Source organism: Cryptomeria japonica, chromosome 2, assembly GCF_030272615.1.
Source record: "Cryptomeria japonica chromosome 2, Sugi_1.0, whole genome shotgun sequence".
Lineage (NCBI taxonomy): Eukaryota > Viridiplantae > Streptophyta > Pinopsida > Cupressales > Cupressaceae > Cryptomeria > Cryptomeria japonica.
The window spans coordinates 509,026,741-509,050,101 of NC_081406.1; the positions used below are offsets into that span (position 1 = coordinate 509,026,741).

The 23,361-nt window shown below is 35.9% G+C and overlaps 1 protein-coding gene across 1 annotated transcript; it reads left to right on the forward strand.

The window, feature by feature from the left end:
• Positions 1 to 6,042: 6,042 nt before the first annotated feature.
• Positions 6,043 to 11,469, forward strand: LOC131069539 (uncharacterized protein At4g15970). Its single transcript, XM_058005028.2, has 3 exons — positions 6,043 to 7,013; positions 7,486 to 7,992; positions 10,845 to 11,469. The coding sequence occupies exons 1-3, from the start codon at positions 6,810 to 6,812 to the stop codon at positions 11,355 to 11,357; spliced, it is 1,224 nt and encodes a 407-aa protein (XP_057861011.1). The 5' UTR covers positions 6,043 to 6,809; the 3' UTR covers positions 11,358 to 11,469.
• The last annotated feature ends 11,892 nt before the right edge of the window (positions 11,470 to 23,361 follow it).

The following is a 23,361-nucleotide window of genomic DNA, read 5'->3' on the forward strand; positions in this document are numbered from 1 at the left end:
TTAAGTAGATTCATTGTTGATCACCGTCATAACATAAATCATTATCGGTTTGAATATTTCTTCACTGGTCCTTAAACCCTACTAAAACCATAGCAAAACTTCATCAGAAATTGAAACACGCCTTTCGATAATCATCACAAGTTCCCGTTCTAGTCACATACATCTTTCCATGATACAAATTCACCATCCAAACTATAAATCACCAATTGACCGATCCAATCAAAACAATTTTGCTTTACTGGTTAAAGTCCTAATTCACAAACGTTAGATCATTGCTGGTAAACCTGTCTTCTGGTAAACCAAATCACTTAGATGCTAAAACAAAACATCAGGAACATCAGTTGCCAACAATGACAACACAAATAACTGATCATGCCATCTTATTCATAGAATCTCAATCCCTTCATCACAAATAGACTTCTATCCTTTATCGGTGCAGTCATCCAACTTCAACTGCATGACCTGATCTACATCAGTTATGCCAAATGCCACCAAAATTATCTTAACACATGCTTAATTTCTCATTAGGTGAATTATTAATATGTTCTTCAATAGTAATGTCACCTTAATCAATAAGATCTTAAATGATGTTCTTAAGATTGTTGTGATTAGAAGTTTTATGTCCTTTGTTCTTATGGTATTCACAAAATTCATTATCATTCCACCACAAGGGTTTGACTACAGGTTCAAAAGGTCCATCCTTAGGAAGTGTAATTGTCTTGGATGTGATAAGTTTTTGCAAGGAAGATTCTATAAGTTCACCCAAAGGTGTTAATTTTTGACGTGATTGAATCATAGGTTTTGATGTTGTCCCTGTTAGATTGGTTGAAAGGACTAGAATACTGAGAGGGGGGATCAATATTCCAACCAATTAAAAAATTTATCCAAAAATCAATACCTCATTCAAATGTACTAAATTTATCAATTAAGCACATCAAACATGCAACAACAAATGCAAAATAAATATGAAAACACAACCACAAATGGAACACCGAATTTTATACACGAAAAATACAAATGGGAAAAACCACGGAGAGAGTTAACTCTCAAGATAATATAACTAGTTATATGGTGTTTACAAAACAAGTGGCTCGATGTCGGTTGACTCAGTGCCATATTACAAAAATGACTCACTACCAAAATGCTCATTGCAAGATTACAAAGACGACTTATTGCCGAAATGCTCATTGCAATAAGTAAAAATGAATTGAAGAAAGTTGCATCTCCAAATGCATGAAAATAGTACCAAGTTAAGCTTAGATCAAAACTCACAAAACCTACAAAAGATCTGGTAAAATATCTCTGTACCAATATCCACAAACACCTGCAGTAGATTTGGTAAAGGATCACTACAACACTGCTTTGCTCACACTTCACACATTGCCATTTATACCTGCTCTCTCTTATCCATGCCTTCATACACTTTTATAAATATACCAAAAAGCTTACACATCGGGATAATGTGCCGACCAAGCATGTTGCTCGGATCAACATGTTATCCACTAAAGCCTTAAACATAAACATGATAACCAAGTTGGCCTCTACAAGATCTCTACATGCTTCCTTTACACAATTCATTCACAGATGCATATACCTTAGTTACCAGAATAGAACAAGGGTCAACTAGACCCATAAATACTGACCCAAAAACACAAAGCTCCAAGCAGAGCAACTCCAAACTACAAAGCACAAGTACTACGCGTACCACAAATACCAGACCACAAGACATAAAAAGATACAATTTTTATAATTAAAATAGTTAATACCAAAACATATAACTGATATCGGGACCACAATAAGTGTAACTCAGGATTCTGGAGAGGAGGATCTTCCAGAAATGACTCCAGTATATCATCTACACCTTACTGCATCATATCCCAACAATACCAAAATTGCATACATCATCTACACATACTATCTACACACACACACACACACACACACACACACACAAAGCCAAATGACTAGTTTGACATCAATGACAACACTGGGAATATTCACACAAGTCTAACAGTCCTTTAGGTGTTAACTTGGTGCAAGAAGTACTAGGTGTGCATGTGGATTGTTGGTTGGGCAGAATGTTGTTTTGGGGGATATAGTTTGGATGTATGACTTGGCGGTTTGGCCTAGATGCTTTAACTTCCATAACCATTTTTTCAAACCAATCCCTGAAGTTTGGGTTTGGGTTGTATGTGTTTGTGGAGAAGGTGTTTTGTTGTTGTTGAGGTATGTAGTTTTGGTGCAAGTTCAATTGATAGGTTGGTTGTAGGAAAAATGGTAGGGTCTTGTATGTTCTTTCAATTGGAGGGATCAATTCTTTGCCTTCCCTATTAAATGTGTAATGCCAATCCATGATGTTTGTTTGAATTTTCTAAGATGTTAAAATTGTTGGAGTAATTTTAGGACAATTATCTAAAAATTAATTAATTAGGTCCTTTAATTTCTTTTTCACTTAAGCTAAACATAGGTGCTTTTATTTTCTCTAGGTGTTATGCTTTTTTAGTTTGAGTTCACTTAGGGGCACTTCTAGTTAGCTTTTTTAGCTTGTAGTTAAGCTTAATTTAGCTCCTACATTGCATTGCTTAGCTCTTCTAATTTTTGGATTAGGGCATCTCTTGCTTTCTATAAAGTGAGTCATTCATTCATTGTAATTGTGTTTGAAATATTGTGCCTCCATTATTGTACCTTCAATATTAAATCTTCAATTGTTTTATGCAATAATACAAAAAAATTAGTTGTTATAGAGCATACAGTCTTTTCTTGATCTCTTTTGTGTGATAGGTGTTTTGCTTACAAATGATTCTTGACTCTTGTAGTTGATCATCAACTTCTACATGGTATCCGAGTGCAATCTTAACTCCTACATGGTATCAATGTTTTTATATCAAGTTCTCGTTTGCATGCTTGAGGGATCCAACTTGAGATGAGTTTTTTGTGGACTTTGGTTTCAAATGGAGGTTTCCATCGCATCCACAACGTTAAAAACCTTAAGATCGACTAGTGTTTTATCAAAATCAGAGTAGTTGAAATTTTGGGTCAAATTGGTTGAGGGCATGAAAATCAAGGCAAAATTGGGGGTAGCTAAAAAATATGGGCACTTTGGCAAAAAATGGAGGTCACCATTGCACTCAGAAGACCCAAAAACCTCTAAATCGCTTGTCAAATCATCAAAATTAGGGATCAACAAAATTTTTGATGATTTTTTATTGGAATGCTTTACGAGGCACACAAATTTGACGTCAGAAATTTCTTTTTCAAAAAATCATGTTTTTCAAAAAACAAACTGTTGCAAATTTTTCTATTATTATTTTTATTGAATTGAATATGGGGTTAATTTTTTTAAAAGGGGCAAGTTTTTTAATTAAAAAACTCAAAGGATACTTTGTATTAGAATACCAGGCCCTGTAGCAGTTGACATTAGCATTGACACGCCACTTTTGGTGAATTTTTTTGGTGATGCCTCCAAAAATAACAAACCCCTAAATCTAGCGGACGTTTAATGTGTGGTTTATAACTTTGTCATATATGGAGTCAAAATTGAGCAAACGAGATATTGTTGGAAAGTTGGTTTTGACACCGCTCTTTATTTTATAGGTGGGTTGATCAGATTTTGCACCAATTTTCCGTACTAGGCCTCCAAAATTATCCTTCATTTTCATGTTTTCGGAGCCATATCTTTCACATCCGGACTTCGTTATTCAACTTCCACACGTCATCGGAAAGCTCTCAAAGTGCCCTATTTAGATCTCAGGTCCTTTTTTGTATGATCTTTATCAGGTACTTAGAGATTTGAATTTTTCTTTTTTGGGTTACATGCAAATTGGGTCTCTATTTGTATTGAGGGTTTACGTTTTGGTATCATTTTTGGAGATTATTTTGAGGAGTGAATCATGTATAAGGGTTGTAGGTGTCAATATTGTCGAAGCAATTAACATGGGCATGAAATGTGTCCTGATTTCTCACATAATGCTTTTCAATTCTTGCTTGAGTGTGCATTAAAATCTCAAGTTGCTCCATCTCCACCAATAACAATAGTTGTTGCATCTTCATTGATTGAGACCCTTATTCCTGTTAAGCAAGATAATTCATCTATTTGTCTTGCTGATAGTGATTCCTATTTGACAAACATTGCTTCATTGTTTATGGAGTCTCATATTTCAGATTTGGAGGACACATTTGAGGGTTTATCTCTCTTATTTGATGATAGTCATAACATAGATGTTGTCACATCATGTTTGTCTTTGGAGCTTGTTCAAAATTTGTTTTCATTGGTTCCTTGTTTGTCACCTTCTATTGTAATTGGGCATGTACTTGATTGGTTTATGACATCTTTATCATCCAAGGACTTGGCGACACATGAGTAGTTTTCAAAGACATCAACATTAGCTCTTTAGCTTAACCCTAAGTTAATCTTAAGGGGGGTGTTGGAGTAATTTTAGAACAATTATCTAATTATTTATTAACTAGGTCCTTTAATTGTTTTTTCACTAAAGCTAAACTTAGGTGCTTTATTTTATCTAGGTGTTATGCTTTTTTAGTTTGAGTTCACTTAGAGGTACTTCTAGTTAGCTTTTTTAGTCCAAATTAATTAATTAAATATAATATATTTAATTAATAGAAGATATTAAGATAAATTAATTAAATCAATAATAAATATTTATTTAATTAAGGACAATTTTAGGTGTCTAAAGCCATGAGTTTGGAAAGGTCGCTATTTTGTCTTAATGATAGACGTGTTAACCATGGATTGTGAAAATTGATCTAGTACTACAAGAAACTCATCAAGAAGAGCTTGGAGATGCCAACTAGGCATGGATGACTATTAGACCACATTAATCACCACTGGAGAGTCACCTTCAATATCTAGATAAATAACTTGTCGAGATTGGCAAAGTTTAAGCCCATGGAAGAGGGCTTGAAACTTAGTTTTGTTGTTGGTACTCGAAACTAATGGAAGGGAAGATGTGAATTTGGTACTACCCTAAGAGTTTCAAAGTATACACCTTGCCCCACAGGGTCAGGATTCCCTTGACATAGCCAACTAATGAAGGTTGTCATGTTGCATGAACCTAAAGAGCTTGAGAGAAACTTCACAAACCCTATTAATGAGAGAATGTTTTCAAAAATAAAATAACTCTCCCACTCAAATTTTTATTAAAGAAATAATTTCTTTAGATTATCTTTAAAAAACAATATTAATAAATAATAAATAATAAATAATAAAAATAAAACTTAAATTGAATGTTTTACGCTGACAATATTATGTAGTTAATCCAACTTATTCTAAAGTTTAACTTTCGGCATAATCATTGCCCCTCCACATGGTGCAATTACTGTAAATAAAACCCTACAATTACATCGAAAGCGATGAGTACATGCATCTTCAATTGAACCGGTAAGTCCGCCACCAATTGTACCTATACACAACACAAAAAATACTATAAAAGAGATTTTAAGTCAGTTTTGTGCATGTGGTGCACATTCATTCACCACAAGCAACGAAAAATTATACACATATCTAATTGTTCACTTGTATGTCGGCTATCCAAGACAACTTTTCCAAGTTTTTGTGATGGGACATTATTTGTGAGCGTGGAAAGATTTGATGAGTGTTTGAAATCAAATATAAAAGTGAAATCAACTTGAATTAACTCAAAACCCTTTTAATATTCCAAATCCTTCGCTTTCGGCAAAAGAAAATTGGACACGTCATTGTCTAATGTCTTGACCATGGTTATATATCAAAATAAAAAATATTGACCATGGATATAAAAAATAATAAAAATACATAAATGTCCTGACCATGGTTAAACTGCCAGATAAGCTGCCCGCTTCCCAATACACGTTAATCACACGTCGTGATCCGACGTTTACTCTTTGCATCGGATACCATTTATTTCACCGTCACACCACCACCAATAATGCCACGTCAGAGTCCAGGGGTACAGTACTAACTATTTATGATTATCAAGTTGACAATAAAACCTAACGTTTTTCCCTTCGTCTAGAAAAAAATTGTGTCCACCTGGCATAGCGTGGTGAGATCCTCCTAAAATTTACAACAATGACAAACCCCTTTAGATGGGTCAAAAATGGCGCCCCCGTCTGAACTGTCTAACGTCAGTTTAGGATGGTGAGGAGGGATTTCAGCCGTTGATTTCTTGCACGCCTCTAAATTGGTGACAGCCGGAAATGGTGCTGGGAAACTTCCAGGATGCGCCGACAATTGCGCTCCACGACAGTCTGGGTTGGAATTAGCGGGGAAAGTGATTCTGTCAGAGAATTTGTTAGGGTGCTCAAAACTTTCAAGAGCAGGAGAAGGGGGATTATAACTGGGTGGACTACCAGTTTGATGCTAGCGGTTTCCATGATTGAAGGGTGTTGTGAGATATTATTATCTTCTTGACAGTTAAAAAGTGAGTCGATTCCTTTCCCTATGTTGGATTAGGCACCCAGTGGTGTAGGGTAAAACCGAAAACGTTTTGCTCTTGGCTCTTTCTTAATGTCTGGTTTTTTGCTGGCGAAAGGACTCGAACAACAGACTGACTGAATGCAAGGCTTTGTTGTAAGGGGTACTTTGAACTCTGTGTACTTGTCACTTGGTAGCTGGGCCTCATGATTTGATCAGACAGAAATGTATTTATGGTGGTGAAGTGTAACGGCTTCTGGTTTCTCTTTACTATTCCTGGGAGTTTATTGAATGGACTACAGGTCCTGGGTTTGGATCTCGCAAGTCACATAGAAATATCTCTGTAGCAGCTTTTATAATTCTGTTTGGGTGTAGACGGCAGTGATTGTTATTGGGAAAAATGACGAACCTGAAGCACAAGCACAATGGGAAGGATGTAGTCCTTATTCTGGTCTGTGCCACTGTTATTGGTGTTGCTGTGTCCGCCATTGTACACAAGGCTGCAATCACCTTCAACCCATTTCTTCCTGATGCCTTTTCGCAGACTGTCAATATATTTGTCTCCTCCACGGTTACAAAGTCTGAAGATTCGTCAGAAGCATCTGTAAGTAGTGTTACTGACTTGATCTACTTTATGTGATTTGTATGCACCATTCCACCTCTGTTAGGTACTGTTTTTCTTCTCGGTGTAACTGTTGTTTGGACTTAGATTTGAACTTTAAGTCGCATATTGTTTTTGAGAAAGAGAGAAATGTTACATCAATCTCACAACAGGGTCATGTGGGTGTTCTGTTTTTAAAAAACAACAGAGCTTAAATAGGTTAAGTTTCTTTTCCTCCGAGAGCCATGAGCTCAAATTTTTGTTGACACTTCTGAATTTACCTTTGATGACCAAATGCAATTCTTACCTGAACCTATGTAACTCTCTTTGGCTTTTGGGTTAAAGGGTTTTCTTTGAAATGTCACCTTACATCTTGATTTGCACTGAAATGCTATAGCCATTCATAACAGTTGGAGCCTATTACTGTTATTTGGAATTAAGTAATTTTCACCAGCGTTGAATGCCTTGCCTGCAGTCTGCACAGAATGTAGTAGCCTCACCTGCCCCAGCACCAGATCCAGCTCCTCCAGCACCGCCTCTCGATGAATCAGACAGAGAGGAGTTTGCACAGAATGTAGTAGCCTCACTTGCTCCAGCGCCAGATCTAGCCCCTCCAGCCCAACCTCTGGATGAATTCGACAGAGTATTGGCCAGAACTGCAAATGCCAACAAGACGGTTATTTTAACTGCATTGAATGGGGCATGGGCAGAGCCCAATACCATGATTGATCTATTTCTGGAGAGCTTCCGGATTGGTGAAGGTACACAGGAGTTGCTGCAAAATCTGTTGATTGTTGCTTTGGATGCTAAGGCCTACAACCGCTGTCGTGAGATTCATCCGCACTGTTATACCCTGAAGACCAGGGGTGTGGATTTCTCTGCAGAGAAGGTGTACATGAGCGATGATTACTTGAAAATGATGTGGACGAGGCTTGGCTTCCTTGGTGACATTCTCAAGCGTGGCTACAGTTTTGTTTTCTCTGTAAGTCCATCATACCTGTAACTGTAGCTTTTCTAAGTAACATTTTAGTAATAAATATGTAGTTATGCTGTAGTTTCGCTTTTTCAAATCGGTTCTTGAAAAGGCAACATAATTGTAAATTGGTAGAGATAGATATTAACAAGTGCAACCAGAAGAAAACTGGAGTTTTGTTCCTTCAAATTTGGTAATGTACAAAAGAGCGGTCTCTGTCTTTTTGTTTTTTGTTTATTTTTTCAATCGGTAGATGCTACATTCTCTAAACAATATTCATTCTTTATAAAATGATTAGGAACTGTGTAGTTTTCTGTATGATTTTGCTGAACTGCAGAAGCCTAGGTGATTCAGGAAACGTAAAGGTTACCCAAATTTAGCTTTTCACATTGTACATTGATGTGCATAATAATTCTGATTATATGCAATAGCCAAGAAAACTGGTAACCATGTGAACATTCCTGCTTGTTGGGTAATTAGATTAAGAGAAATCAAGGTTGCTTGCTATTAAGTTATTTGTTTAACATAAATATTGCATAGGAATCATGCTTTGATTGAAAGTAAAAACAAAAATATTGTCCAGACCTTAGCTGCAAAAGACTCTTGGATGGAATGAATGAATTGGCATGCATGCAAAATGTATAGAGGGATAAGTTGGTCATTTAATGCAACATTGATGTATCTATGTATAAAGTCCTTATTCGGCAAGAAGAAAATGCGAAGAGCTGGTGGTCTTTGCAACAAGAATACACCTGGTTGCAAGGCAAATGATGGAATCTTTCTCAACATCCTAGCATGCAATTCTTCTGAAGACTTTTTGGATACATTAGTAATTAATTTATATATAACAGAAAACCAAGATATCCCTGCCTGTTTTATATCACAAGCACTGTATGAATTACTCGACAGGTATAATACATACAGGGATTCATTTAGGAAACTTAAGTGCTGATTTATACTTACAATGAAAGTACCCAATTTTGGCTGATTTGTCGAATCAAGTAGTTCAGGCTTTACCTTCCCAGTGCCTCGCTCCCTTATTTCCTTCTGATTTGCTTGGGTTTCTCTACGTTCAATCTGGGGTTTCAGTTTTTACTCAGTTTCCATCTTGGGCCAATCTGTCTCCCAATCACGAGTTTCTTCTTAAATTCGTTTCCCCTGCTCAACAACTGTATCAGATTGACACTGCTATATTTTACATATTTGCTTTCGAAACTGGACTTTAAGGATTTCAATTCAACGTGTAAAGTATTCCCAATTTACCCTTCTTTACAACCATTTGTTGATAGTTATCTGTACTTGCTCTGCAGTAGATCCTTTCATGCCTTGCTTGGGCTTCCTCTTCTGCTTGTGAGATTCTAGGACGACTCTAATGCATTATAAATGAAATTTATATTATATGGATGTGACCAAGTATGTCAATGGGACTTAAAGTACATGTTACATTAGACAGTGATAGAGTGCTGCAGGATCTGGAAAGAGAATTACAGAAAGTTGCTAATAAAAGGTAAATAAAGAAATGACAAAAAACCCAATACATAAGTCATACAATTTCAAGTAGAAATAACTTAGAGGGACGAATCCGCAAATAAGGTGCGAGGGGGGGGGAATATAAATGCATGAAACCTAAAATAGAGGGCAGTGATGTAACACATCAGAAGCTGACGTGAGATTGTCAATAGTGTCATCATCCACATTGCATATAGCTCCGAGGTACAACATTGTAATGTTCACAGAAGAGTGCTCAAGAGGACTACGAGGGTCAGCCTGAATGAATCTTGTGGGCAGGACTGATTAGTCTACAAAGCATGCCCTGCATTTCAGATGGATGTTCTGTAATTAACTGCCAACTTCATAGCTCATCATTTGATCCCAGGTTAAAGATGAAGCAAGCAAGCACTAATTCTTTTCTAGAAACCAATTTAGATCCAAACAAATCCTTGCACGTTAAGCCAATTGTTGCTCTGTAACTTGAAATCCATAAAACAATTCGCTTAGAGAGTTTGTTTTTTGGTGTCCATGATAGATTCTATAAAACAGAGCTCAAAGCATTCTGGCAAGACAGTTTAGAAGCTTGAAAGAAGTTAATTATCTCACCTTAATGCAAAATAGCAAAAGCTGGGAGCTTCAGGAAGTAAATATAGCATTCAGCTTTGTCAAATATGCCTTCGTCACATTCTTTTCAAACAAATTCTTGAAGCAGTTGTAATGTCCAGTAATTTTAAATATATTAAAATTAAAATTTATATGATAATGTTTCTGATAACCCACCCGATAAGAAACCGTTCTAAGGTGGACTGGAAGTAGTCGACTTTGGTTCCTAATTCACCATGATTTAAATAGATCCCATTACAGACGAGTTCCACAATCTCAAATTGCATTATAAGGTCATGGATTTTTTAATTTCTATTGCGTAGATATTTTCTATAAATAGATAAAAATATACATGAAATCCGAGTCTCACGCTTTTTGTTATGTCGTTGCACGGGCACCTTTGATTATGGAAGTTGTTCTTAGTAGTCATGTTGTATCTGTATTTTATCTTTCATAAATATTTTAAAAAAGAAATTATATAAAATGTCAGGTATTTTAATTTTTTATAATTTAAAAATTTATTGAAATACATTAGTGGATGGATCTTTGATTTGTTGGTAAAATGAATGGTTTTAAATGAATATTCTTAAATGCAAAATCCTTGCATCATAAAAGACGAGACTAATCTGAATTCGATTCCACTAAAATCTGATAAATAAATCTATGAAACCCTAATAAGTGATTGGGTTAGTGTTCTGGTAAGGTAACCTTGGAAATTTTTTTCGGGGCATTACCAAGATTTAGTAACGTAGTAATGTTGTGTGCAGGATGCGGATATAATGTGGTTGCGCAACCCTTTCACAAGATTTTCAGTGGACGCAGATATTCAGATTGCTTCCGACAGATTCAACGGCAATGCATTTGATGTCAACAACAGGCCCAATGGGGGCTACAAATACGTCCGATCCAACGAACGGACCATCAGCTTTTATAAATTCTGGTACATGTCAAGAAGGATCTTTCCTGGACAAAACGAGCAGGATGTGTTGAACATTCTCAAATTCAGAAGAGGATTTAGCCGGAGGGGAATGAAATTTATGTTCTTGGATACCAAGTACTTTGGGGGATTCTGTGAGAGGAGCGAATACCTGGACGATGTCCGTACCATGCATGCAAACTGTTGCAAAGGGCTCAAGGCTAAGCTTATTGATTTGAGGCAGGCCTTAGATGATTGGATGGTCTATCGTAACCAAAATTCATCATCTCTGAATTCTACTTCTCTTGCCAACGTGGGCCAATGGAAACCTCCCTACGCATGCCGCAGATCTTGGGATATTTAAAATACATAAGATATGTGTGTCGCTACTTAACTATATATTTATGTTTACCTGGGCTCCTACCCCCTCTTATATTCTTTTTTATTGCATCTTATAAATGGATCCATTGTTTCAATATCTCTCGGGGCCCCCAAAAGTTGCTCAGGCTCTTTCAAATAAGGACTTTTAACACACAGTTTGTTGCAAATAAAATTAGCCCTAGTTTTTGTCATAGAATATTAATTATTAATTGTTCTCTTTTATTTTCGTTACTAGATTTTCGGTACTAGAGCTAACAAACACAGATTATGATCAAATCCAGTTCTAGGAAATGTTCAATTTATTTATTAAAGCATTCGAGTTATCTTCAAGATTTTACTGTTACAAACTAAATTTACAGAGCATGGGAACCGCCGTTTCAAGGTTTAGCGGAGTTGCCGCTTAAAAACCTAAATTAGTTTTCGGAGAAATTAAAATTTCGTATCTAATGAATTTAGTTGTTCGTTCAGAGTCATTTCGGAGGATGTTCGTTCATTCGTTTGTTAGTGCACAAAGATTGAAAGCTAACATCAAAGGACCTAAACTAACAGCAAAAGGATATTAAGAAGAGAACTGAAACAAAAACAGAAAAAAATTAGAAATAACAGATCAAACAAGGTTCAAAATATGATTTTCATTCCCTAATCTTAACAGGCAGCTTGGAGCCACAATGATCCAGATTGCTTCTCGAGAGTAATAGACAAAAATTAGAAATAACAAAATATGTTCTTCATTCCCTAATCTCAACAGGCAGCTTGGAGCCACTATGATCCCGAGTGCTTCTCAAGAAAAAATAACCAAAAAAAAATGGAAATAACAGATCAAACAATGTTCAAAAATCAAAATATGATTTTCATTCCCTAATCTTAACAGGTAGCTTGGAGCCGCTATTATCTAGAGTGCTTCTAATGAAAAATAGACAAAAATTTGAAATAACAGATCAAACAATGTTCAAAAATCAAAATATGACCTTCATTCCCTAATTTTAACAGCCCTGCTTGGAGCCGCTATGATCCAGAGTACTTCTCATGAAAAACAGATAAAAATTGGAAATAACAGATAAAAAAATGTAAAAAAATCAAAATATGGTCTTCATTCCCTAATCTTAGCAGGCAGCTTGAAGCCACTACCATCCAGAATGCGTGATTTCCATTAGCAACCTCTTTCCGTCTTTCTGTATTAAATTCCTTCACAATCATTTCCCCTTGTTGCAACCACACTTATTAGCAGCCTTTCTCTAGAGCTTCTAATAATGTGCATAGATTACTTAAAATTCACAGACGGGAAGGGTGCAGGGTGTAAGGGACTTAGCCGAATTGTCCAAAGAACAAGGCCTGGCCTCACATTTTCTTTGATAAAACTGTCATTGAATTTTCCGTTATGCCTCAGCTTGGTTTGGGGTTCTTTGAATGCCACCCCAAACCAAGCTGGTCAGGAACCAGTTCCATAGCTTGAATCTCGCAGCTTTAGAATGTTCATCAGACATAAAAGGAATCATGATTATGCCAATGAAACTCCTGATCCGATTTCTCCGATTCTGGAACCCGATTAAAATTCTTGGATCTATAATCAGCTTCAGAGTCATTCAAGAAGCCCTTCTACCAATATCGAAAAATGTGCAGCCTCGAACCAGCTAAGGAGTAGTTTAGTATAGTTTTAGTTTTTAGATGTCTCAAAATTCAATCTTGCAAATAGTGAAATATTAAGTAGATAAATCTTATTATGATGCAGATGAATGCAAAGTTGCAAACAGACATTTTACATAAAAATCCAAAAGATAACGATGTTTCTACTGGCAAAAATGTTGAATTGTAGTCTCTACACAATGATGAAATTCCTCATTTAAAAATGTATTATACGATGATTGTGAAACCTCGTGAGCTGGTAAGGCTTTTTTTTAATATCTTTTCGTAGAGAAGTATATAAATGATGTCGGAAAATTTCCGTTTGCCATTATTAAATAAATGGAGATTTCTTGGGCAATACATTTCGGAGTGAAAAGTCACGATTTGGTCGTTATAATCCGTCGGGAAGCCTGGAATAAAATTGTAAAATATTCGGTCGTAAAATGGCATGGGACCTAGATATCCAGGTATAATACTCTAATAAAACAAAAAGAACGTCTAAACTTACCTATCAGAAGCTATGATGTATAACGGATTTGTTTGCCAATAAAAAATAGGAAAATAAAATGTTTGGTTAAAAAACAAAATTAATACTTTTAAAGTAATTGCTACAAGGATTTAATTTAAAAATATTAATGTTTATAAAAATTGAAGATTAGTCAATATAGTTGCAAAATATTAAATTGAGATATATATTTTTATGTATTATTTGATTTTATTTGTATAATTCAAATATGTGATTTGATTTTGTCTTTATTAATGCAAAGTTTAATATACTTTTGTTTATACATCTTTTTTGGTATTGATTCTACATATTTGTTACATGATGTAATTTGATCACTTTCATGTCACTCATGATTGAACTTATTCAATGTTGAGGCGCACGAGATTAATTCAAAATTCAAAAGTTCATATTGTAACTTCAACAATCTTGTCTGTGCTGGAGTAGTCATTATGAGTCAACTTGATACAAATATATGTAGATTGTTGTTATCTTGGTATTTGATTTTTTTTAATATTACATGAGTTAAAAATGGTGAATATGTACAAGAACAATGGAGAAGACATTAGAGAAAACTTTGTTTTCCAAGGGAAAGAGCAACATAATATGCATTAGAGTCATATAAGCCATTTGCACATTTATGCATGTTGTCTCAAATATTTGCTTAGAATCATTTAGGGGCCGTCTTATCATACATGACTATCCATTTTTAAGTACTTGCTATTCCCCTCTCATGTCCCCTCTCTATGATAACCTCTTATATCTAAATAGTTATTTTAAATGTATGTTTGTGAGTGAGGCATAACCATTGTAAGATTCACATGCACTTCACAGTGGGTGAAGCTACAAATGATGAAGTAATATGCACTTCCATGTAATTTTTTATGCCCTTTTTGAGAGAATGTCTTGATACAATTACATATGGACAATAGACTAATCTAATACAAAGTTGGAACCATTCCCTTAACCTTCACCTATCCTCAAGTAGATGCATTCTTATACATTTATCCACTTTTTATCTACTTTTGTACATCTCTAAATACAAACAACATTTATTACTCACCATAAACAAACATTCATCATGTGCATAAACACTATTGTTTCACCATCTTGGTTTATTTTTAGGAGTTTCACGTGGTTGACCCTATGTTTGTAGATATGATCCCTAACTTTTTAAATCTCAAATTTGGTCAACTTCCATCCAATTGACTAGCCATTGTGAATCAACTAAATGTATTTTTTTGTGATTTGATGCCGCACACTTATATTTAAAGACATTTATTTGACATCCTCACACATTCGATCATTGTCTCATTTAAAAGTAATTAAGGAGCAATCAATAATGGAACACTTTAGTCTAGTGCACAATTTTTTTTGCATATATAATTTCTGGGGAGTTACTTTTTTTCAATCTTATATAGGTTTTTTGGCTATTGATTTAGTAGAATGTGTTTGCTTGCAACATATTGATAATTCTCTAAAGGTATTGTAATGTCCACTAGTGTATGCTAAGAGATCCTTTGTAATAAACTTTTGGGTAATGCCCTAGATATTGCTATTGAGGTGTTATAATTATATACCTTGGATACTTATGTTGTGATTTGATATGTTTTATCACTAGATGTGATTTTTTGGTTTACCATTGATGTGTGCTACCAACAAGGTTCAATATTGGCATTTGTTGTTTGACTATGTACATTATGGAGTGTATGTCATGATGTCATCATATACTTGGTCTTTTGTGTCTTAATACTATATCATACTTGTCAATGAGGTTCCTGATGAATCACTTATAGTAGATTTGTGTATGTGGTTTTGTATATGTTGGCTCATTTTAAAGTTTCAACATCATCGTTTTCATTATATGTGTTATATGTGAGTCAATAATGATTATCCAGTTCAACATTATATTTTTCATGATTATTAATTTTTACATTTGTGTTTCTAGATCATGTGGCTTTAGGATAATTTTCAATTGATGTAGTTATTGCGTACCAGAATTTGTGTCAATGAAATTAAGACACTAAAACACATCAATGAGACTAAATTGAAAGCAAATTAAGAGAAAGTAATTCAAACTTAGCTTTCTTGTGAATATCCCATTGTCCTCCAACTCCAAGGATTTATCAAGCCATATTAGCTCTCAAATTTATGCACTTGTGGCTTTCAAAATGACAACTAGAGAATGAGATTGAAGGCAAATGCAAGAAATTCTTCCTACAATTGTATGAGATTAATCTAGATGAGATGCAAATTTGACATACATTATGCTAGAATGCTCTATTGATCTATGCTAAAATGATACAAACTAGGCTATGCTATGCTAAATGCTCAAAGATTGCTAAAATGCTAGAAATGCTTAATGCTCCTAATTTGTGCAAATGATCTTCTAGCTTCTAGACCTTGATTCATGCAAATGAAAGTTTATTTATAGATTTTCCAAGGCTCATGTCCTAGGTGGCAAAAATGGATAGTCTAGATTCAATTTGAGAAGATGAAAGGTTGGAGATGGAGAAGTTAGAGAGAAAAGTGGACCATGTTTCCTAAGGGGAAACAAGTGATATGTGGAGGATGGAGAAAAAAAAAGAATGCCAGGTTTCCTCTCAATTGGTTGAATTGGTTGCAATGCCATGTGTCTCTTTAGTTTGTTGAATGAGTAATTAAATATTTGAAAATATTTAATTTATGAGACACATGTTGATGTGGCATGATAAGATAAGTTGATAAATGATGTAGAAATGATTTTTAGAATAAGAAGAATAAATGCCATGAATCATATAAATAGAATTTATTTATAGATAGAGGAATTAGGCATTAATTAAATAGCATGTATTTAATTAATTTTCTCAAGCCAATTTTAGGTGTATACATTTTACCCCTCTTTGAGACGATGTGTTTTTGACACGTTATTTCAAAGAAAAATTCGATTTGGTTGCCCCAGACGAAAATTCAATTTTTGATTACAGATGGATGCCCCCTCGGGAGATCAATTGAGAAATTTTTAATTTTTCAAATTTTTTTTTTAACTTTTGAAATTGATCTCCCGATAAAATTATTTAATTATTTTAAATCTAAAATGTACATGACCAACATACATGCCCCCACTCACTTACCCTAGTGGCATACCCCTCTCACATCTACACTAGCTATATAAGGCCTTGGGGTTAACTTTCCACTTCATTTGCACATTTGGATTTTGGTGAATTGAGCATTTGAGAGAGGAATAGCTTGGAGCAAGATGGTGCTACCTTACCACACTCATCGATTCGAGAGGCCAACAACGTACAGATCTCCGGTAAGTGGATTTTTAACCCCTTTTGATTGTTAAATTTTGTTTTTTGGGCGATTTGTGCAATTTTTCAATAGCTTGTTGTGGGTTTTTGAGATTTTTGTCTTCTTTTGGCACTTTTAATATCTTTGGCACTTTTGACAATTATTGTGGCACATTTGATTTTTCTCATGGCGCATATGATAAGCGTTTGGTGCTTTTAAATTTTATTGTTTCACATTTGATTTAGGGTTTCAACACTTTGATAGGTCATGATTTTAGCACGTTTGATAGATTGTGGCACTTTTGATGAATGCTTTAGCGCACATGATGAATTAGTTAGCCCTTTTAAATTATGTTCTAGCGCATTTGATTACTGTTTTGGCGCAAATAAAATAGAGTGATTTTTTTGCTTTTGTGAATTTTTGGTTGATGAAAATGTTAGTGTCTTGATTGCTTTGATGTTTTCTCTTGACCAACTGATTGATTGAGTTTGATTGACCTCATGATTGAGGAGTGTCACTGATATAAACTCAAGAATTGATGATTTGATATGATTGATTGGTTGCGTGACCTCATGATTGATGAGCGTCACTGATATGTTGAGTTTGATTGACCTCATGATTGATGAGCGTTAATGATATAAACTCAAAAATTGATGATTGGTAGGGTTGATCGTTCGTGTGACCTCATGATTGATGAGCGTTACTGATAGGTGCTCAAAGAGATTGACTAAAATCTCAATTGAACTGATAAGATAATTGATGTTATTGATTGATTTGATAGATAACCGACATTTTGTTAATATCACATTGCAAGAGGATTTAGATGTGCTGATGTCTCGGGAGCAATACTTGAAGACTTTTGCGATGAGAGGAGATTTCACTGATGTTGATAGAGTTATTATTGACTCTTGTGGGCTATCACACATTTTATTTATGCCTGAGTATAGAACGAACAAAGGCTTGTTGACTACTTTGGTTGAGAGGTGGCATAGCGACCACAACACATTCCACTTGCCTACCGAAGAGATGATGGTGACACCTGAGGATGTATACAGGATTCTCCGCATCCCATTGATCGGAGAGCTGGTTTAGTATGATCATCATGAGATGGGGGGTATAGATGCTTTGTGGAGGATCTTTGGAGATGAGGAGATTGAGGGGCCTTATATTGTTTGGGAGTACACAGTGGAGTTCTACAATCCTTTGCCATCTATCTTGGTTGATTTGGTAGGAGGATTCTTATGTTTGGATATATCACATGGATTGGCGATGGGGTAGGGCCGAATTCTGGAGAGCATGGTGACATGAGGTACTTGCTATGCAAGGGGGATCTGCCGGTTGGCCCACCTTTATCATGATTTGCATCACGTGGTGTATGATAGGGCACCCAGTCTATTAGTAGGAGTTACCTTATTACAAATATGAGCCATGTCCAGTTGCAGTTTGAGCACAAACATCTGGAAAAGCTTACATTCATGCATATAGTGGTGTGGTTTCCTAGTTGATGCTAGGGAAATAGAGTACTAGAGATGAGCCTTGGATGATATGGATAGTATGATATGGAGACCTTATCTTGATTGCGAGGTTTGGTAGGAGAACCCTATAGAGGTACCACAACTTTGTTGAGCTAGGTATTTGATTGGTCAGATGTTGTACATTATTGAGAGATTCATTTTGACTCGTGTGTGGAGACAATATGGGTGGACCCAGGGTATGCCTCAGGGTTCTGCCATTTATGCTTGAACACACAAGGATAGAGTAGATTGGGGTCCTTCCTTGGATTTTGAGATAGATAGAGTGGAGTTCTATGCACTCTTGTATGTTGGTTACCAAACCAACAGTTTCCAAGTTCTAGAGGAATTGCCACTAACTCATCAACAAACTCAGAGAAGGATTTGGCCAATTGAATGAGACTCAATCATGAGACTGAGATCTCCTACTCTTTTGGCTCTACAAGACCAAGGTGGGTGAACCTATGTAATGTCTAACAACTTTTAGCTTCAAAATACTCAGGACATTACACTTATAACAGATCATCCCAATGAGAATATACTAAGGGAGATGGATTAACCCCTGATTTGGGCTATAACCTTAGTTTATAAGAATCTATGCACTCATTGAGGGAAGGGTTCTACACTAATCCTACTCCTAATGCAGAAAGTAAAGAGATTTTAAAATATGAAATGATTCTAAAAACTGAAAACAACTCCATGATCAATGCCTTGTATGGGAAGCCGAGTCAACTTCACAATATGCAGATTTGATATCCAAACAGGGTAACATGCAACCATTGATCTTGGAATGTTAATGCATTATACCAACATTCTCCCTTCTAGTTTCACCAAAAACCATGCTTGAGAATCTCACATACACCACTATTTCTCTACCTTGTAATAAGCAAATTAATCTCTTCTTTGAAGAGAAGAAAACAACAAAGTAAACACCTGACTTGTAGAGACAAAACAAAAGACCCTTGGTCATTTCATTCCATAGAATAGTATATATATAAAAGAGACAGCTGCAAATGAAACCTTTAAATCTATTTGTATTCAGATTACAAACTGTTTGAAACACCAAAAAACCACAAACTGTTTGAAACACCAAAAAACTACAAACTGAAAGAAAACTAACTCTAGCTGTCATTAAAAACTATGCACAATACAAGGAAGCCTTGCTTCTAGAATGAGAAATTACATTCAGAATCCACAGAAAATGAGAAGAAGAAGAAAGATATACATTTAAGAGAGAAAACCCAATGAAAACCCTAAAGGCATCTTGATAATTGACTTGTCTGTTCTCTTGAAATCTGCATCTCTTCTCGTTCAAAATTTGCCAAAATTAAACCTCCGCATTTTGTTGGAAAATGTGTCAAAAATCTGAAAATACCATATTGGGAGCACTTGTCAACTCACTACTGCACCTTGTTCAATGTTTTCTACATTTGGTCATTGTCCATCTCTGACTGTAACTCATGTTTTTCCCACTCTGATCTGAAAACTGAAAAATTTCCAAATTTTAGTGAAAATCAAACTTGATTTTTCATTGGACTTTTCTGCTGTTCAAAAATGGCAAAATCACCTGTTGACTGAAAATAGCACCTCTGTTTGTTTCATTTTTCATATATATTCTTTTCCCATTCAGAAATATTTTTTAATAAACTATTGCACGTTTGATAATTTTCAACATCTCCTGGCTCAAGCAGTTCAATGGGGAACAAACAATGTACTGACAATGTGAACTCACTGCCTACATTTAGCCAATTTCTATGAATTAATTTTCACCTCTATTTGGAAAAAATATCATTTCCCTGAGTATCTAATAGCAACAACAATGTTTTATCTCCCTTTTCGTGAAAGTAATCCCTTTCTGGGGCAAACAATTTCCAAATCTTCCTGAAAATGTTTTCTTGAAAATGTTTTCATGCTGTAATTTAACTTTGGGTGAAAAAATAAACCAATTTAACTTTGGGTGAAAAAATAAACCTTTGGATTGACGATGATCTTGCCTTATTCTCAATATCACTTACGGAGTTACTAGGAGATGAGAACCTTATGTATTTACCCCCTTTCAGTATCATGATCATTTTCACCTTTGAGGTAAAATACATTCTCTTGATCATTTAGCCCATTGAAAATAAAAGGATACAATTTTTTTTATCGTTTTGCCCTAAGTGCAAGATATTTCATTTATGCAATATCTCCTTGTTATCGTTGTACAAATTTAATTCCCCCATTGCTTATTCTTTTCCTGGCGGGGGGCAATGCCCATTCCACGTCTCGAGCTTCCCCTGCAGCTTCCAAGGTGCGCCTCCCAATGGCGAGCATCTCCTTCTACAAAGCATTACTTTGACATCAATTGATCCTTCTTCCATCACTTTATGGATTGCCAAAACCTATGCCCTGACTATACTTTTTGCTTATCTCTGTCATTGATGTCCACAGTCTGCGACCATGACGTCTACATTTGAATTTGGCTCTTTCCACTCCCATACAATTTTATCAGACTGCACATCCCAGATCCATGTATAATTGCTGTAACCAAACGTCCCACCCTGTACACCAGTAGCCATGAGCAGGTCCTTAGAACCCAAGTACATCAATCTAGTGGCCACCTTTGAATGTGCTAAACGACTATATTCATTGTCACTGCGCTCCATGTGACACATTCCCTATGTTCAATCCTCCATTAATATATATACACAGTGAGCTCCTGCATGATGCAAAGAACATGCCACCGTGGAGCTTCTGCTACTTGCCATGAGGATACATTTGATAAAGATATGACTCACTATTCATGAGCAAATCGACTTCAAAGACCTTCAGATTCAATGCACATTTCAAAATGCCTATGCCCTGCTACACAGTTCCCACTCGCGTTGGATCGAGATATAGTTCCCCAATCTCATGTGATCAACACTCTGCTAGTTCATCAAAATGCACTTAACTTACTGGCCTTATGTTTCTCTGCGAAGCTGTGATAATGGTGGAGAGTTACCAACGATGTCCAAAAACCCTAAATTTAACATTCGCTTTGCTTGCCCTAACCTTTCTATTTTCATTCTGCCCGACTTTGACCTCTTTTTACTCTAAGCGAGCTTTCTCTTACACACAGGCTCTTTTTAACTTTTACCTTTACATTGCGCTGTTGTCTATCCCACGCATTCTTCTATGCCATATCATTTTCCTACGGGATAACATATCTTGCTCAAATGCCTACCTATTCTTATACCGCGAGACATTGTAATCATCTGCCAATGTGCACAAGATAAGCCTTATAACCTGCTCCGACGCTATGCTCGTTTGCCCCGCGCGAGTCTTTGTCCTGCTCTGGATCCATGCGGAATAAGACTCTACCTCATGCCTCTTGCATTTGGTTTAGCCCACAAAGCTCCGTTGGAGCCTCCAGACATGGCACGAGATAATGAAAGGGGATGGGACTCCCTCTCCCCGCTTATCCCGCGGGCTTCCTTAGTGCTCCTCATAATCCTACGGGATGGGATAAGAGAAGATTAAAACACTTGCTTTAAAAAATTTATTTTTCCTTTTGAAAAAACCTTTCTCCAATCACGATCTTAGACAGGGCCCTCCATTTCTTAGTGATGGGCAACTGTCGAAATGATTCAAAATCAAATTTTCCTTTTAAAACTGTCCCCGTAGCCAAAGTTCCCTTCTTAAAAAAATGACGAATTTCACTTCTTACTGCATAGACCCAAAAGGTTAAATTTGATAGGTTTGTATTTACAACCTTTTACAAAAGGGGGCCCACTTACGACCCTTTGGGAGTGAAAACAATTTATACGAGGCCTTTAAATTAGTGACTAAAGCAATCTTAAAAATCACTTTTATTTTATTTAGGTCACTTAGGAACAAATAACCCCTTTGTAATTAAATCACGATAATGATTTAATATACCTCGAAAATTACCCTTCAACAAGTGAATTTCCTTCATCATCAAGCCTTATACACCTATAAATTGGCTTCGAAGAATTTCATATAACACCTCCCATATTAAATCAAATATATTATTTGTAAAGTGGAAAATTGGATCCTAGTGACTTCCCACCTAGGAGAGAGAAAGGAAGCCACTAGGATGATTTTCACTTGGGAGGAACTTTACATTCAAAAGAGGGGCTTGAATCCACTAGATTTAAATCTGAGAGAAACAAGGATGTGAATTCCAAATGGATTGCAAGGGTTGAAGTGTGATTTACCCTCTTTTGTAAATGAGAAAGTTGACTTGTCGACTATGCAGAAAAGAGAGAGGAAATGAGTGAATTGAGGAGCTACTAGTTTGGATCACGTTGTAATTTCGGATTTGAGCTAATTAGAATAATACGGATCTACCCTGCAAATTTGGAGAAAATTCGTCAGGACCATGGCAAGAATGTACATGGTCCTCCACAAAATCTACGAAATGAAAAGGGTTCTTCCGTCTCTACAAATGAAGCCCAAACCTGCAATTACAGCTGCACACATGCAACTTACACACATACAAGAGAGGGAGAATGGTTGTGGTTAGGGGTTTTCCTCAGTCAAATCCCAATTGAGGAATCAACCTTGAAAGAAAGGAATTGCAAATGCTTGAATGTAAACAATGGAAATATATACCTTGTAGATTTGCAACTTGTTGATGATGATTTCTTTGCTTCTTGAATGTAACCACAAATGTTGTATGAAATGACATGTAACATGACAAAACCCTAACATACACATACTTGCAAATGAATGTTGTAACGTTGCTTCAATGGGTGAATGAAGAAGACTTGAATGCTTGAATTCTTGATGATGACCTTGAAATACCATATCTTATCCTTATGCCTCTTCTCCCCTAAATGAGGGAATTGAATCCCCTTTTATACATGCTTCAAGGATTATTTTTCAACCACTGAAGGCCAACAAAGAGGAATTACAAACCCTGAAGGCAAATTATGCATAGGAGACTGGAAAAACCTAATTTAGGGCCACCGTAAGGGTGGGGACAGGGCTGCCACGCCCCTGTCTGACCCTATTTTAGGGCCCGGACAGGATCTAGAGTCTAGACAAGGAGGGTTAAAGGATGAAAATGTAGAAAAGGGGTCTCGGTTAGGAAG

Coding starts and splice junctions, on each gene's coding strand:
- LOC131069539 (XM_058005028.2), top strand. CDS start 6,810: ATGACGAACCTGAAGCACAAGCACAATGGGAAGGATGTAGTCCTTATT. Junction 7,014..7,485: donor AAGATTCGTCAGAAGCATCT/GTAAGTAGTGTT, acceptor CCTTGCCTGCAG/TCTGCACAGAATGTAGTAGC. Junction 7,993..10,844: donor GCTACAGTTTTGTTTTCTCT/GTAAGTCCATCA, acceptor TGTTGTGTGCAG/GATGCGGATATAATGTGGTT.